Source organism: Squalius cephalus, assembly GCF_949319135.1.
Source record: "Squalius cephalus genome assembly, chromosome: 8".
NCBI lineage: Eukaryota > Metazoa > Chordata > Actinopteri > Cypriniformes > Leuciscidae > Squalius > Squalius cephalus.
Window position 1 is genome coordinate 19,267,938 of NC_137129.1, and position 18,342 is coordinate 19,286,279.

At 38.2% G+C, this 18,342-nt stretch overlaps 1 protein-coding gene across 4 annotated transcripts in view; it reads left to right on the top strand.

Annotated features, from left to right (window-relative positions):
• The first annotated feature begins 5,849 nt into the window (after positions 1 to 5,849).
• The window catches only part of ptprua (protein tyrosine phosphatase receptor type Ua), a 582,203-nt gene continuing 569,710 nt past the window's right edge, over positions 5,850 to 18,342 (top strand). For all 4 annotated transcript variants that reach the window (XM_079878073.1, XM_079878074.1, XM_079878075.1 and 1 more), the window contains exon 1: positions 5,850 to 6,051. In XM_079878073.1, coding sequence (XP_079734199.1) covers positions 5,982 to 6,051 — 70 coding nt within the window. In that variant the 5' untranslated portion in view covers positions 5,850 to 5,981. The remainder of the gene's footprint in view (positions 6,052 to 18,342) is intronic.

Consider the following 18,342-nt stretch of genomic DNA (forward strand, 5'->3'; position numbering starts at 1 on the left):
AGGACCAGACCTTGGTTTATATGTAGAAATTTTCAGATTTATAATGGATTTACTTTTATGTTTTTTTGACAAACAAAATGAAAAAAAGTTTTTTTTTTGACCCCAAACACCTTAAATGGTAAAAAAAAAATTACACACCTTTAGAACAACCAAATCAAGCCCAATTTTTTTTTGTGCATGTTTAGATAGATTATTTAGGAAAAGTCACAGAGTTTCATGCCCCTGAGATGAAGGTAACACTTTTAAAAAATGAAGGAAAAGTCCAGTGGGGTCCCTTGGCACCCCAAACACTGATTAAGGGTTAATCAGTAACAGACACCGTTATAAACCATCTACAAAAATAAGCTTAGTGTAGTATTACCACGTTAACTTTAACACCTGCGTACACAGTTTGTAATAACACAATAACCATAACGCGTTGTTCATTATATACGTGGGATTATGAATTATATAGAAAACATCGTACATAGAAAACATGCCATAATGTACCCTGAGTGTAAACAGCCGCATTCATCGTGAAGTGTGCAAGCGATTTGCTAAGATTAATATAAAGATTAATATAAAGGTTAATAAAACGTTACACTCACTTCTTCTTCTGGAGGTGCAGCAGGAACACGAATAGTTGGTACCGATCCTTTTTTCAGGAGCAGCTTCTTAGCAAATCCAGCTTTATACTGACCCTCGTTTGTAAAGCAGTCTGGTGTGTGAAATGATTCGCGCAAACATGAAAGCATTGACGTTGATCGTGGGGAATATTCCCTTCGAAAACAAAACTCAGCCACTGCGTCTTCAGCGGTTCAGATTTAGAAACATCAAAATGACTGCTGTGTTCGTTATTACACCCAAGAACAGAACACCAGAACAGTATCAACAGTGGCGGACTGTGTGCATGTCTCTCCTCTTCTTACAGTTTCAGCATTTTCATCTTGTGAATGTTCTGGGAACTGGAGCTTATTTGGTAACTGAATGTCACTTCCGACTTATGAACTATTTCATAAGTTCATATTTTGGCGCTTTCACTCAGTGAAACGTTCACGCAAAGCATCTCATTTCATGACGTTAACAAAACAAATGAAGCAATAGGCTAGGGGTGGGCGATATGGCAAAAATATCATATCACGATTTTTTTCAGGAAAATCACAATTCACGATTTTATCACGATTCTTTTTTATGTTGGTTTTACTATTTTGTGACTGAGCATTACAGCCAAACTAATGTCCAAATTTTAAAAACAAAGCCTTAGGTAACAAAATATAAAATAAAAAAGAATGGCAGAAAGGGGCGAAGATAAAAAATGTAGGCCTAGTCATTATTTTCTTTGTTATTAAATATTCAGATCAAAGATAAACATTACACATACACAACTTAATATACAAATGAAATAAAGAGTGTTTTGTTTTCAGCTACAGTAGGTGTATTTAACAGTAGCATTGAAGAAAGTAATTAAATTAACAAATATGAAAATAAAACAAAACATAGACTTCACTGTATAAATTATAAATTGATACTTATCAAAGCTACTATTAAAGTTATCAGTCAAGAGCAGTGAGTAATTTTCTCTTTGCATTTTGTTGTTTCATTAACATTAAAGGGATAGTTCTAAAAATTCAAATTGTCATAATTTACTCTCTCAAGTTGTTTTAAACTTGAATAATTTTTTTTTTCTTCTGTTGAAAATAAAAGTTATTTGGACGAATGTGGGTAACCAAACAGTTGATGTCCCCAGTGACTTCCATAGTATATTTTTCTCCTTTGGAAGTCAATGGGGACCAGCTACTGTTTGGTTACCCACATTCTTCAAATTATTAATATTAGAAAATATTAGAAGGAAATTAATACAGTTTTGGAACAACATTAGAGTGCGTAAATAATGAGATAATTTTTATTTTTGGGTGAACTGTCCCTTTAAGGACAAGCGGCAGCGTGTTTACTATTGCTACTGTCTCTTTAAGAGCTGAGCGCGACACGTCTAATGTACACGCATTTGACAAGCAGATTTTCTCTCAATTTTCTCAAGTTTGCTTTCACTTTAGACATAACCGACTTTGTTTATGTAAACCTTGTGTGTATTTAACAGTATTAGCACAATAAGACTCGAAAGATAACTTAGTCCAGTATCCAGGCGCTGGTAGACAGGCTTTTAGTGCATGTGAGCTTCACATGTACGCGCTGAGAAACGCACACGTTAGAACAGCGCATCAGCACGCGAATTAAATGTTTAACCGACAAGGCATTAAAGCACATGCAAATTAATAACTTTTGTGAACTGCAGTGTCCCGTTCCGCTGCGTTAACATTTCATGTGAATATACGTCGCGTTGTTCAGTAGGCTAGGGACAGAGGCGCCAGAACAGCAACTAGAATGCACGATTCTACGATATTTCTTCAAAAGCAGATCGTGGAGACATTTTAATCGTCCATGATCAAAAATCGTCATATCGCACACCCCTACGATAGGCTGGTTATAAAACATGCATGTAGGATGCAAATTTTACAATCAAAGGGAGTAAATTTGTATTGTCGCCAATGGCGACCTTGGCAGAAATTTCACTCGCAAATAAATATTTTTGGTCGCAAATGCGACCATTTTAGTCGCAGTTTGGAGCCCTGAATTTTATGTAATTTTTCCTTTTTTATTCAAAATATTCACAAATATGTTAGCTATGGCATGAAATATCCGATATTCCGATTGTCAAATATATGCAAGTGGAAGTGTTTTGTTGTTTAAACACCTTTATAACGATCGCGTTAGTTGAGCTGTATGCGCGATGGGCGCCGCCATGTTAGTTTGTGCCGCAGACGCAGTTCAGAGAATCGGATCTGTTGGATTTACAACACGTGAATTCATCCACTTCTCCCGAAATACATAAAAGTAAGTGGCTGGTGAACTGGGAGAAGAACAGAGTAAACTTTAAAGTTACTTACACAATGTGTATCTGATATGAATAAAACGTGTCTAATTATAATGGAAAGGATTATATTGCCTCTTCCGTAGACATCAGTGTGTATTTTATAAACTGATGTATTTTTGTAAATGTATATTTTTTCTAAATGTATTTTTTTTAGTACTTATGTGAATTTATATGTCTAAAACCCAAAATAAACATTATGTGGTTGAAAACACTGAAAAGTGGTGATATATGACAGCTCTGAGCGCGCCTGTCTCTGGCTCAGCGCCAGCCAGGCCCGAAAGCACATTTGAATTTAGCAGTTGATCACGTGATGCACTGACCGTTCTAATCACACCGGTGTGATCGTATGCTCCAGGGACCAGCCTAGACTGATCACACCGGTGTGATCGTACGTGTGAAGGGGTTAACAATCATGGGAGGGGCGTCCGACCGTGTGACGTCACACGGTCAGACGGCTCGATTTGAGACGGGAAAACATATAAGAAGATAAAAAAAAAAACACTGGATGGATTTTTATCATTTTATGATGGTTATGTACAGGCACTGCCAACACACATTTCAGTACAATCAACTTGTAAAAGTGCAGGTACCATTAGGCCTATATGACCCCTTTAAAGGTGCAGTGTGTACATTTTAGAGGCATCTAGCGGAGAGGTTGCGAATTGCAACCAACAGAAGTTATGGTGGCCGACAGGAAGACAGCAGAGATTAGCCAGTTAAGCAATTAGGTTTCTTTACAAAGATAAAGAAATTATATTTACTTAACTACAAAAAAAAAAAAAAAAAAAAAAAAAAAAAAAATGTTATTGCGAATATTATTGTTACTTGTTCATCATTGTGTCAGTGTTTTATTCACTGACTTTAGCTTCTTTGCATGAAGAACAACATGACGAAACGCGTTTGTATGTTTAGGGCTACTGTTGATTTCAATGTAAGGGGATCTGTGGTGTAGCCTATATGTAGATAGAAATTACTCATTCTAAGGTAATAAAAACATAACGGTTTATTATGGAAGGTCTTTATACACCACTGAAAACAGTTATGTATATGGTATTGCATTTCTGTCAACAGACCCTCCTAAATATCACAGAATGCACCTTTAAAATGTTTGATTTTAAAACTCTGATATCATGTTTTTATGTGTATAAATTATGTAATATTCCCTAACTCTCTGACAGTGCGATCTCTGGGTTATGTGATTGTTGTCGTATTTATAAAATATATATATAAAAAAGCTGCACTTTTCACTCCTCCCCTCACTTTCTTGTATTGTGTGTGTGTGCAGTTTCGAGCATGCTTGAGCTGTGCGCTCTTCTGTCCACGTGAGTTGTTTTGTGTGCTGAGCGTGGCGTACGGATCCCGGCACTTAGGTCTAGTTTGGTTTCGGTTCTGTGTCAGGATTCAGACATTCATGCTCTGTGTTTGTATTCTGTTGTGAGCGCACAAGATGAGCATTTTGTTGTGTATATCACTTGTGTTTTTCACTGGCTGCGTGCTTTCAAGTTGTCATGTTTTGTGTGAATACGTGGCTTATGAGTGTTGTCTTGTTTTGTTTGAAACTAACAGGATTTGCCATCCTGTGCCAGATCATTTTTGAATGTTTACCTGTTGAATGTTCCTTCTGTGTGTTTCTCAAGTCAAGTCAAGTCACTGTTTCCCCCAGAGCCGCCCAAGCTCCTTGCCCTGCCGGCTTCGCCCCCTGCTGCCTGTCAAGTCGGCTTTGCACAAGCTCCTCTGAATACTCGACTGTTCCTCTCAGCAAAGACATGATAAATAAGATAAATGTTCTGAATCCGGAATGCTCAGTCTTTCTCCTGGAGATCATGCAGAATTTTGTTCCAGCTTTAATCAGGCACACATCTGCAATGGCCATTTTCTGGCTTCTCTTGCTGGATAATTTGAAGCAGGTGTGTTGGAGCTAGGTTGGACCTAAACCAGGTATATGGATCTCTTTGTAGACTGGTCTCCAGGAGGAGAACTAAGAATCAACACTTCTGGTCTTTTTACTTCATTTTTTTCCCCAATAAAGGTTCCAGGTATGATCAAAAAAGTTTTACAGCCTGATAACCTAATTTCTACAAATAACTGTTTGTTCTTCTAGCTCTTCAGAAATCCTTCTCCTGTAATGCAAGGGTGCTCAATCCAGAGAACTCAACACACTGCAGCCATCTCAAGACCCATGCAGTGAAAATGGTTTTAAGAGGACAAGAAGAAGGTTATTTACAAAGAGCCACTGAGAGGAGATAGGCAAAGGATTGCCTTTTTCAATCTCACTCCTGCAGATTTTAACTTTGTGTACAACCACTCTTGGTTTACAAATATTTTCATCTTGCCTGCTCTTACTCAGATAACAATTAGCAAGAAATCTTAAATGTCACATGATGTTTATGATTTTTGCTTTATTGCTTTTTATTTTGTGATTTAGAGTTGTTTTTAATTCTGTAATTTTGTATGTAGTTTTTCTTATATGCTCTCTTTCGGAAAAAAAGCTGACTTTTGCGTGATTATAAAAAAAAAAAAAAAAAAAAAAAAAATGTTTGTTTTTCAACCGATTCACGATCTGCTTCAAGCGATCTTGAATGCCTAATCATTTTTGTCTAATTTCTTAAACCTTAATTGTTTTTATTTTTATATTTAATTTTGTTTTATTATTTTCATCCGATGAAAACGCTTTCTCCTCATGTTATCAATTAAGAATTCAAACTTAGGCTACACGTTGAAACGAACAGACTAGGAAATGAGAACTAGGCCTATGTCGTATGTGTTTTCAAGCTTCGACTGGACGATCAGTTTTCCTCAACAACAATCTATGCAGCAGCTAACTAATGTTTTTTTTTTTTTTTTTTTTTTTTTTTTTTGGGGGAATAACCACAGAGAGGCGCCATAGCCCTTCCTCTGCTCACTGGGTTCATCTCTAGAGTTGTAAGGGGGTTTAATAGTTTGTCGTGACGTCAGCGGGCAGATCTGGGGTCTGTGCTGCGCGTCTCTGGATGAAACTCAGTGGCGCAGCAGCAGGATATTTACCACACTCACTGACTGTATTTCTTCACCTGCTGGACTAAACGCTACCATGAACCTGTCTGCTGTTCTGCTGTTTCTCATCGCCAGGGTCTGTGCGGAAAGTCTGGAGGGGCCAACAGGTAAGACGCGAGTGTTTCAGAGACTTTGATTTCATACCACGGAGTCCAAATCACTCACACACAATCTGTCCTGGGAATTACTGAACATTCAAAACAGACTTCGGAAGCACTTTAATCTCTTATGCATGAGCAGGAAAGTTTAAGTTCCTTAGACATTTAATTGTGTAACGGCTGGCGTTTAAAGATGTTTGTAGAAAGAAATATATATCAGATTTTTGTGAATAAGTTTTTATAGGTCTTCATTTTTTTTTTCTTCAATAATGGTTTTGGAGTGTATATGGAGCTTATGCACATTATTCTTCCTGATTCAGTTCTGAAAATCATGTAAAGACTAATATTAAATAATGACTTTTTTTTTTTTTTGCTTTCTGAATGTGCATGGTTAAATGTTTCAGTTGCGTTATAAGTTCAAAATAGCTTAAATATGAACTTGGCAGTGTGAAAATGAAGCTATGTTTTATAAACGCTCAATCAATGAGAAAGGATTTACTTGCTTTTACTCATTTAGGACGAGTCCACAGGACGCTACTCAACCTCATGTTGTTCCAAAACCATATGAATTTCTTTCTTAAACGTAATGAACGTTAAAAAATATGTCAGGTAGATTGAGAGTCTCAAACAGTCACTATTCATTTCCATTGAAAAAAATGCAATGAAAGTAAATGGTGACTGAGACTGTCAGCAGCCTAACATCTCCTTTTTGTTTTCTGTGGAGAAGAAAGAAAGAAGGCTTGGGACAACATGAGGATGAAAAAAAATGACAGAATAATATTTTTTGAGTGAACTTAAAGAAATTCCAACTTCACCAATGAAAAAAAAAAAATGTTGTAATAGTCACCTTCATTTATATAGCGCTTTTAACAATATTGTTTCAAAGCAGCTTAAGAGAGATAATAGAAAATTACCGTAACAGATTGTTTAGGCTTTACAACAGATAAAGTTATTGTCCAGCTAAAGTTAATTTTGATTGATTGATTCACTTCTGTTGCGAAGATCATTTGTTATTAACTTAGGGGCTGCATTCTAACAGGAAAACCCTTAACGCGCTCCGGCCGCCCATCCGCACAAAACAGGTCCTGGTGTCTCGAGAATGCACTCCCTGAAATAGGTTCGAAGGTGCAAACAATTATCCGTTATCTCTGCGCAAACCTCAAAAACGCAAACCAGCGAAAACGCAGACGTCGCGCACATGCGCATTACGTGTTCAGTCCAAAGGTATGCGCGTTTGAATTTAGGCTATATGTGCGCAGGCGTATAGTCCTTCTTTACAAATCAACCCTCAATAAACTACTTGAACTAATAATAAGAAATGAGAAATGGTGTACCATATAGGCTATTTGTGGCATCAAGTTATTTCTCTGTAGATGATCCATCCACTAATTACTATTACACAAATCTATTTATTCATTCATGAATTCATGGCTGTTCTAGATTAAATCTAGTATTTCATTTTGGCTCAGACTCTGCAAGTAAGAGAATATGAAGAGGTATGCCCTGAGGATCTACTTCTGTCAGACTCCTGTATATTGCCTCAATATTTACATTTTTTTTTCCTGCTTGTTTAAAGTATCTTGCTTCTGCTTTCATGACATCAACTACGATCGCTGTAGCTGTTCTGGCTTTGCTTGTCAGGTCGTGTTGTGGTTTGTAGAGGGATTTTTGAGCTCCTGGATGAGTTTCAACTCTGAACATATCAAATAAATGTGTGAAGACTGTTAAACTGCAAAAAATCCATCCATCCATCCATCCATCCATCCATCCATCAAACCACTTGTCCTATGTAGGGGAATGCTGGAGTCTTGGGCCATAGTTAATGAATAAACAATGAAAGGGAGTAATTTAAACTACAGTTATACATTACACTAATTTAACTTAGAAATGATCTGAGCCTTACAAATGATTTTCGTAATTGTAACCTTGTATACTGATTCAGTCATTATAATTAATGTAATAATTTAGGAAAAAATGAATTTAGATGTTGGCACATGAAGCACATTTTAGCTTACATGACAAAAAAAATGTGTGCATAAGATACAGTTTTTTGTCGTTTACTATCAACATAATTCCATTCCGTCTATTTGGTGGCATTTATATTTTGTCAGAGTACACGTTGGGCTGTTTACTGATGGATTTCGGGGAGCTTACTGCATGTATTGCGATGTTAAAGTCGATTTTTCTGTGTCTTTGAAGCATCCTTCATACTGTCAGATTACAGCATCACACAGTGGGGTGTGTGGGAGGTAATGAGACCTGAGTGCAAGTTCACTTCACTGACACTCTGACAGCGTGTGCGTGTGTGTGTGTATGTATGTGTGTGTATGGCTGCGATTGGGGGCGAGAAAGGTTACAGAGGGTCTCACACTGCAGAAATCCAAATGAAAGTGAGTGGGCTTTTCAGAAAATGTGTTCAAGGACACAGAAGGGTTGCACACTAGGCACTGTCAGGTAGTCCATGCCAAAATTACAAATCTGTGTGCTGTTTTTTCCCCCCTGTATTTTATTCATACAATGACAAGTTCATAGTTACCATGGCTGTCAAAATACAGTAAGTAGACTCTTCATTACAAGTCTTCTGAAGCCGGACAGTTTAATTCATTATTCAATGATAATTTTCCACTCTGCTGTAGCTCTGAAATCTCATCCTTCATTCAGCATATTCAAAGACACATGCATTGTCGCATCAGTTTCCCATTGGCGTTTGGTGATGGTGACATCAAAACTGGCATTGCCTGTCAATTTCCTACTTTTAAAATTGGATGTGAATGAGATTTCAGGGAATGGAACAGGTTAATCATGACAAAATGTTCCTTTTAAGGTGAGCTGTCCTTTTAAAAGCAGAACGCACTGTGAGTTCTTCCCTACTGAGTGAATGCAGTTTGCTTACTGTATCTGCTTTGAATTACACTCGCAATGTAGTACCACCTATTGCTCTTTTTCACTGTCTTTTGACATTTACAGTTGAAAAACACTCTATGCCTTTACTATATAGCAAACAACTGAAATAGTTATCTGCTGTATGCTGTTGTGCTTTGGCCACTTCTAAAGGAAACGCTATCAGCTTTGCTTGTGATGTTAAACACCACCGTGTCATTAAACTGCCATCTACAGAATAAGGCATAGCAATAAAAGAGAGGCTTTTCCTGAATGAATAGATTAATAAATGACTGTATTAATCAATAATGTGTCATGTATATGTATTAATTACCCGATTCTGTGGAATACTTGAATGTGATTGGTCAGTGGTTACATTTGCAGTCAAATATTAGCATAATTACCACTAAATTGTATAACTGACTGATGACCTGTCATGGCTGTGCGAGTTTTGTTTCTCGTTTTACTGTACTCTCTTTTACTCCAACATAATAAAACAATATATTATTCTATATTCAATTTACTACAATTCTAACCATCTATCTATCTGTTAGAGCTTTTCTGAACACTTACCCTGTCTGCAATTGGTTGAATAAACAGATAATATACATACAGAGATACAAAAGAGATACAAAAAATTCATGCCAATTGTTGAGACGATGTCAGGCTAGATGGGTTGTCGAAGTGTTTAAACTTTTTCAGTGGAATCAATATTCATATACACCTCTGCACATTTAGCTGGGATAGGAGAATGTATTTTAACATAAAAACAATGACAAAAGTCAGCTTGAACCTACAAAATCCGTTTTAGCCACAACCATCTGATATACTTTTTGCATGACACTGAGATGCACCAGGAGGCGTTAGATATAAAGAGAGAGAGAGAGAGAGAGAGAGAGAGAGAGAGAGAGAGAGAGAGAGAGTGGTTGGTAGAAAAACTACAGAAGAACGAATTGCACTATAGAGCAGTGTCCTGAAACCCCCAGCAACCCACCAGAGTCAGCAGAAAAGAGCAAGAGTAGGTGGTTGATATTATGAAGGAGGGCAGCAGAGGGCAATCGCTAGGCTATTCATTCTCTCAAACGCTTTCACTCAGTACAGCTGCCTTACTGTCTTAGAGGCAATGAAGGCATCGCACTCACGCTGCACACCATTTCAATTTGTTGTTCAAATCCAGTCTTTAAAACGGACCATTCTGAAATTGATTCTTTGTTCATACAGTGTTTTCAATTTTGCTATATCTACATTTGATGGCATAATTGTAGCAAGCAAGTAGGTGATGAAACTTGCATATAATTAACTTACAATGAAAGTGCTATATATTCACTATACCACTCTAAAGTTTTGGGTCGGTAAGATCTATTTTTAAAGAAATGAATACTTTTTATCAGCAAGGAAACTAAATTGACCAAGAAGTCCCAGTTAAGACATTTCTAATGCTACAGAATATTTATATTTAAAATAAATGCTGTTCTTTTGAACTTTTGCTCGTCAAAAATCCTGGGGGAAAAAATCTATCATGGTTTCCACAAAAATATTTATATTTATTATATTAATAAAATATTTTGTTGCAATATTTCACAATATTACTGTTTTACCATATTTTTTGATCAAATAAATGCAGCCTTGATGAACACGAGACTTCTTTGAAGATGTTCTTTATCCTTATTAAAAAATATTACTGATCCCTATATATATATACAAATCCAAATTACAAAAATAAAACAATGCAAATATTACAAAATGTGACATTAATAAGTGTATAAATCACTTGTTTTTCTGAAGTAACACTGTCCAGCAGCGGCAGCGGCTTTACAGCGGTAGGCCACATCTCTCTTGCCTCCCCTGAGCCCATTGAGTTTTAACAGAACCCCTAAAGTGTGCGGTGGCTTTGGTGGGGTAATTGAGAATGAATGGGAGAAGGTAACGCAAGAAGAGACAATAGATGTGTTTGACTTGAAGCAGCATTGCGCAGACCGATAATTGTTTGACAACTTTGTACCGCAAGAGTGATTAGAGAATAGACTGTTCTTGCTCGAATCACGCTCGTGGCACTTTGATGCCTTGCACAAATCGGTCTGCAGCTGCACAGCACTGCTTCAGGTTGATCACACCTAAAGCCTCCATCACGCCATGATTGGATATGATTGGTTCGTGAGATAAATTTTGCTTCTTGTTTTCATGCTTGTTCCGTGTTTGTGAATCAGCATGACATGACAATGCTGTTGTGTTTTTATATGTGGGAGTCTTGTCTTGTCATAATGTGTTACTCCACATTCATTTTTTGCAGCCGTGCAGAATGCGCGCTGATTGTATCCACTTGTGCTGGCTGTGCGTCATCTTCCTGTCCTGTATCTGAATAGACAGTCCTGGGAGATCTCACACCATTGCATCCCTGTGCTGCACTCACCTGCAAGGCATCATGGGATAGCATGCAGGGCCTGTCAGCTCTCACATCCAGGTGCTGTCACTACATTGTTGCTTTTGCTGCTCCCAGAAGCCATTACGGAACAGATGGTGTTTTGCCTGCGGGGTTTGCCCACCCTGTCAGATCCCGTCACACGGTGTTTAGGTGCCCACCTGCCCTTCATCCGCATATACCTTCCTCACAACTCCATCACCAGGGCAACACTTTTTTTATGTAAAAGGAGCCTTTAATATCTCCAATTTAATTTTCTCTTAGCATACAGATGTTAAGAGTAGAGGCATCAGCAGATGGGGATAAAAGAATAAAAGACTGACTATAGTTTTCAAAATGGGATAATCATTAAAAGATGTGCAAAACTAAGATGTGAAAAACAGTCATGTAATTTGAATATATGCTATATGCAATTCATAAAAAACAGATATTAGTTACATGCTAAAAATACTCTAAAAACCTTAGCAACTGCATGCCATGCCCTAGCAAACGGCCAGAGCTCCCTAACAACCACATAGCAAAGTGCTTAAACACTCAGAACACCTTAGCAATTATATTGCAGTACACTAGCAACCACCCACAACACCCTAGCAACCACAAACTATTCCAACATGCGTAACCACTCAAAACACCTTAGCAATTGCACTGAAGTGCCCCAAAAACCACCTAGAACACCCTAGCACAACCACTCAAAATACTTTAACAACTACTTGTAACCATGCACCAGCAACACCCTAAAACATGCTAAATATTAAGAATACCTTAGCAACTGCATGACATGACCTGGCAACCACCCAGAACACCCTAACAACCAAATAGCAACATGCTAAAACACCTTAGCAACCGCACAATATGCCAGAATCAGTCAAGACACCTTAGCAAAACATCTAGAAATGCCTTGGCAACCATTGAGAATACCATAGAGACCACATGGCTACAATATACTACATATAGCCACAATATAATAATAAAAAATAAAAAAAATCAGAAAAAACTCAGCAACTACATAGCAGTGTACTACCAACCACTCAGAACACCCTAACAACCACAGTAGCAATGTGATCATAACAACTAAAAATAGCTTAGCAACTACATGCAACCACAAACAACACCGTAAAAACCATTAGTTACATGCTTAAAACACTAAAAACACCTTAACAACTGAATAACAGTGGCCTAGCAACCACTTAGCAATGTGATCATAACAACTAAAAATAGCTTAGCAACTACCTGCAACCACAAACAACACTGTAAAAACCATTAGTTACATGCTAAAAACACTCAAAACACCATAGCAACCACATTCCCTGGCCACCACCCAGAACACTCTAACAATCATACAGCAATATGCTTAACTCTTAAAACACCTTAACAACTGCATAGCATTGCACTAGCAACCACCCAGAACACCTTAAAAAGTACATACTGAAACAACATGCTGAAACATATAAAAAACACTTTCACAACTACATAGCAATGCCCTGGCAACCACCCACAACACCCTAGCTACCACATATTTCATAAGCACTCAAAATACCTAGGCAACTATCTGCAACCAATAGCAACACCTTAAAAAACACGTAGTAACATGTTAAAACACTCAAAACACCTTGGCAAATGCATAGCAATGAGAAAGAAACACTCAAGACACCTGAGCAAACACCTAGGCTGTGTCTGAAATCGCCCTCTATACCTTTATTCACTATTCCCTGCATTAGGCCGTGTGTCCACCAAAGCGTTATTAGCCAGCTGAAAACGCTAGGCGCTCTGCTATAAACGCTCAGCTGTGGGCGCTTGAGAGCGTTTTGGCAGCGCAGTGTTTTTTCAGTTGAGACGGTTGAGACCGAGACACTTTGCTTGTTATGATACGGAATATCCGCGAAAGTCTTACTAGTATCTCATTTCACACATATTTTGTTTCTGTGTTGATTCTATATTAAAATGTCAATACAATGTAATGTATTTTATCTGGCTCTTGATTTTGTTCCGTTATTATGCTTGTTGTTGTCATCTGTTGACGTTGTACAAGCAGAATCATGTGGCGGACGCGGTTGGTCGGTGTGGTATTAGTCCCGCCCCTCCTTCACTGTGATTGGACGGTTGGGTAAAAAGTGACAGTGATGAGCGCTGCGTTTTACCAAAAGTTGAACATTCTTCAACTCTCGGCGACCAGTAAAAAACGCCGAATGCTCAGCGCTTCAGCGTGAAAAAGACGCTCAGCGCCTCGTTACGCTCATGGCGTTTTAAAAACGCGGCGCTCCCATTGAAAACAATTGAAAAAACACGCCAGCCGCGAGTAAAAACGCTTTGGTGGACACACGGCCTAAGTCCACTAATAAAGTTCACATGAGGGAGTGAATGAAAACAAGTGAGTGAACTTCGGACATTGGGTGCACCGGAAGAGCTGCCGCTTTACCATAGTGCAGGGGTCGCCAAGTAAGTTTGGCATCGGGCCAAAAAAAATAAAAATTCGCCACTAGATGGCGGGCCAGAACATAGTCAAAGGATAATTTAAGAAATTAATTGATGAAAAATGCAACTAGAATTGCCTGTGACAGACTGTCACAGTGTATTTTGCAACTGGCAGTGAGCTGTAACACTGTGTTAAATCCTGTAGAAGGACAGTCATTAACAAAAAGCCACATTTGTGTGGCGGTGTCTGGGTTTTACACTGGATGAATGAATAAAGCAGTAGTGTCACGTAACCTGGCAAGAATCTTCATTCACCAACTTGCAAAACAGTCACTGCTTTGCTAAAACACACATATGTGGGAGATGCGGAATGGATAAAAATAACAAAAAAATAAATAAAAGAGGACTTGAATAAGCCCATTAATGGCATGTTTGAGTCATGCTCTTAAAGGAGCATTTCACTTGTGGGAACATTAATCTTTATTGAAAGTGGGTCATATATGTTGTCGAAATGTACCATAAATTTCGAATTTGGTGCCTTCTCGACCGAGGAAATACAGAAAGTAACTTTAGGGCGCATTTATATGGAAGACAACAACTCCCACAATGCACCACATTGCACAGCTCCGCAAGCCACACCCACTAATCCAGAAACTAGGATGGTTCACAACACAAACGTCTGTGCCAATTTCACAAACGTGAAATTGGCATTGTTGAAATTCTTTGCAGCAGACGGACTCTATCTCTGTGTCCGTAGGCGCACAGTGAGAGCACAGGCGCCACCAATCCGCCCCAGCTCGAGCCAGTCCAGGCTCCTCGTCTGCAACAGGCAGGTCTTCTGCCTCGGCTGCAGAAGCCGCAGCAGCCGCCTCCTGTTCCTCCATCAGCCTCAGTTGCTCTTCCCTATTGCGGCTCGTAAAGGTAGCCACGGACATCTGATTCGAGCATCAGACTTTCAAAATCTTCTTCCATATCATATTGAGTACCTTCCGCCATTGTCGTAACTTCACATCTGGCTCCACAGCGCCTGTTAGCTTAGCTTCCAAACAAGGTGGCGGATATTGTTTTTAGTTTCTGCAAGTGAAGTCCCACCCACTGATCTGTAATAGGTCTGTAGCGTGAGTGGGTCCCACCACCTGTCACGGGATGACGAAATACAAAAGGTGCGAGGACTCAAGTGCGGGAGAATGATAATATTTATTAAAGAAAAACAAGTACAAAAACAAAACCCACGGGGGGGAAAACAACTAGTAAAATACAAACCAAAACAGAATATAAACTTACAAGGGAATCACAGGGTACGGGAAACATTAGACAACGAACCGACACAGACTGCAAACAAGAGGGGACTAATAAAGGGAAACAAATCAAGAGGGAACAGGTGGAAGAACTCAAACAATAATCAGATAACAAGGGGGAGGGACCAGACAATGACATGAGCACATGGCCCAAAATAACAAAACACCCATGTGCAGCACAAGACAGGACAGGCATGTGACACCACCTGGAAAAATGAGGAACGAGTGTTTGTAGTCTCAACCCCTCTACAATGATATGGGACTTCCTGCTTAGAATGACGCAAAATGACGATTTTTACATCAGTATAAGCAGGAACTGCAACACTGAAATCCGTATTTCTCCTGTCTCAGGGGAAAATGAGGGAATAGGACTGGGTTTCTAACGATACAAAGCTTAATGCAAATGGGTGAAGTGTTCCTTTAACAAACTATGTTTTATTTCCTTTTTCCATATTGTGAATAATAAATGTGTATCATATTTGCTTGTTACACAATGGAGCCTAACTTATTGTAATAATTATTTGACGTAGCCTGCTTTTACACTCAGAATTATTCCTTGGCATCCTCATGTACTAAACTGCTTTTTTTATTTTATTGTTTGCATGCTGGAGGTACGCTATTATGTCGTGTGCAGAGTGATGTTAACATTTAAGCTAGCTGGTGAGAGAAAATGGCTCTATCAAAGAGTCTAAAGAGGAAAGTTGACAGTGAAAATAGGGCATACAAAGAAGAATGGAAAGACAACTATGCATTCATCCTACCTGGTTTTGTGAATGCAAAACTGGTGTGTCTTATCTGCAACGAAGCAATCCACAGACTCTTTTGAATGTCTTTCAGAACTTTTCCAATTAAAAGCTCTCGTTTTATCTCAAAATAAAACATTGCAGCAAAAACATTCTCGTACTTTTTGAAGGCAAAATCGCTAAAGACGAAGTGATTGTGAGTAACTGTTGCTGTCATTACAGATCTATTTCAGAACCAGCCACTATCAAAATAATCTGGCTGCAGGCGCGGGCCAGATGGACCGCCTGTTGCCGAGCACTGCCATAGTGTGTGCTTACTTTTTAATAGTTATTTGAAACTTAGCAAACTCGCAGCTCTAGTAGTAAGATGAAAATATTTATCTTGAACTCTGTCTTGGAAACTATGTATAAACCTTAAGTAAACAATTTGATAATCAATTGAAAAGGAATTTATACCTATATGATTTTACGCTGTGTACCCACATTGGACCAGCAGTTTGGAAAATTGATGGATGGACGATTCAGCTGCAGGCACCATCTTCTACCGTGACTCAGGAATTAATTCAGCATGTGACTCTCACAGTGCATTATGGGTATTCTCTAGCCGTTAAGCGTACATTGGTTGTACACTCGTTATTGCATTGCATTGTGGGATTGAATGAGTGCACTATGGTTTTGGACACCACTACAAATGTCTGTCCCCTGAAATAGTGCTCTATTTAAGGGGGTAATTTTGGACACAGCCCTAGTAACGCCTTAGCAACCATTGAGAATACACTAAAAGCAAAGCCATGTGCAGGGTTTTAGAAATACCAAGGTCCAAAAACTGACAAATTATTGTCTTAAGCCCTATTCGGACATGACTACCGGTAGTTTTCTAAATGACGTTTGAGTTACAATTATTTTATCATTCAACGTCTGTGAATTTCTGTACCGATTCAGATGGGACTGCCATGTCCGTGTTTATTACAGAGGTGGCGGGAATGTGTGTTTTCTATGTGGACGTTACAAAATTAATGTGCTGTGCTTGCTCACCTATGATATATATGTCTTTTAATTTATTATTTGTTAATACAATTTTAATTTATTATAAAAACCTATTTTAAAACCTATTTAAGTAAACTTCACAGGTTTATAGAAGTGGCTGTTTATAATAAGCCCATAAGTGAGGAGAAAAATCTAGACACGCATCTTACTCTTACCTGACACTGATAATAATATTATTTTAAAACGCTTCATGTAAAACTAATCTTGTCTGAATATATAACTTATAAACAGACCTGTTAAAGCCGCATGTTTTTTTTTTTTTTACTTTGAATAAGTTAATTTTAATGAAAGGCTAACCAAGCTTTGTAACCAAGTTCATTAAATCTATTCCAAATATGCACAAATTAATTCTTATTCTTATGCCTAATATGCTGCAAATCGGCTGCAAATTGAGTTGTTTACATACCTGGATATCATTGTTGGTCATTTAACATTTCTATATCATAATACAGTTGTCAGATCGTTAAAACTGAAGCGTCATGCTGGAATTCACACTTTGCTGCTGTAAACAACAGTAATGGTAATGCCTGCCTTCTTTGATTGGCCATCTCAGTCATTTTGACATTGATGGGTGCTGTTATAATCAACTGATCAGCTCAGATAAGAAAGCACCAATGTACAGTTATTATTTGGCAATTATTTCAATTATTTCCCCATGTTTTCCTCATGGGGACCAAAAATATCCCCATAGGGAGTACCTGACACACACACATGGAAAACAAAAACCCACATAACTCACCTTCTTATGCCCTTCAGAGATGGTTCTTCCTAGTTTGGCAAGCACCGCTTTAGTGCACAGCTGTCCAAACAATTGTCTAACAAAACTAAAGGAGCAGTTCACACTAAAATATAAATTCTGCCATCATTTACTCTCTGTCATGCCACACATTTATTGGAAAAATTATGCCATTGTCATCAAACTTGGCACAATGCATATCAACACTAGATTAAATGTGCAAGTGCATATTAGATTTAAAGGGATAGTTACAAAAGAAGATACACAAAAGAAGATATTTTGAAGAATGTTGGTAACCAACTGTTGATGGACCCCATTGACTTCCATATTATGGAAAAAAATAAATAATACTATGGAAGTAAGACATGCTGCTACTGTACCATATAGCATACATGAATTACCCATAGCAGATCTACACAGGTGGAGCTGGGGAAGGTGGAGGGTTTCTTAAAGCGTGCTGCACCGCTAAGGCAAATGCTACCCAAGCATTTGAAGGTTCAGCACACATGCTTATTGGCTACTGATACAGCAGGAACCAATCAGCTGTGCCCTATAGATAATGAGGTGATCACGAGCAGGCTGAGTTAGGACCTACAGTATTAGCCTATGCTATCTATAGTTTCATGATAGAACTTTGTATTTGTTAATTTGTTACTAAATTATTTTATTAGATTAAAAGATAAAAAAAAAACGTAATTTTCATTAAGTTTAACCGGATGTATACTAAAAATAATTAAATCTGTCACTGAAATATAAACTATATAG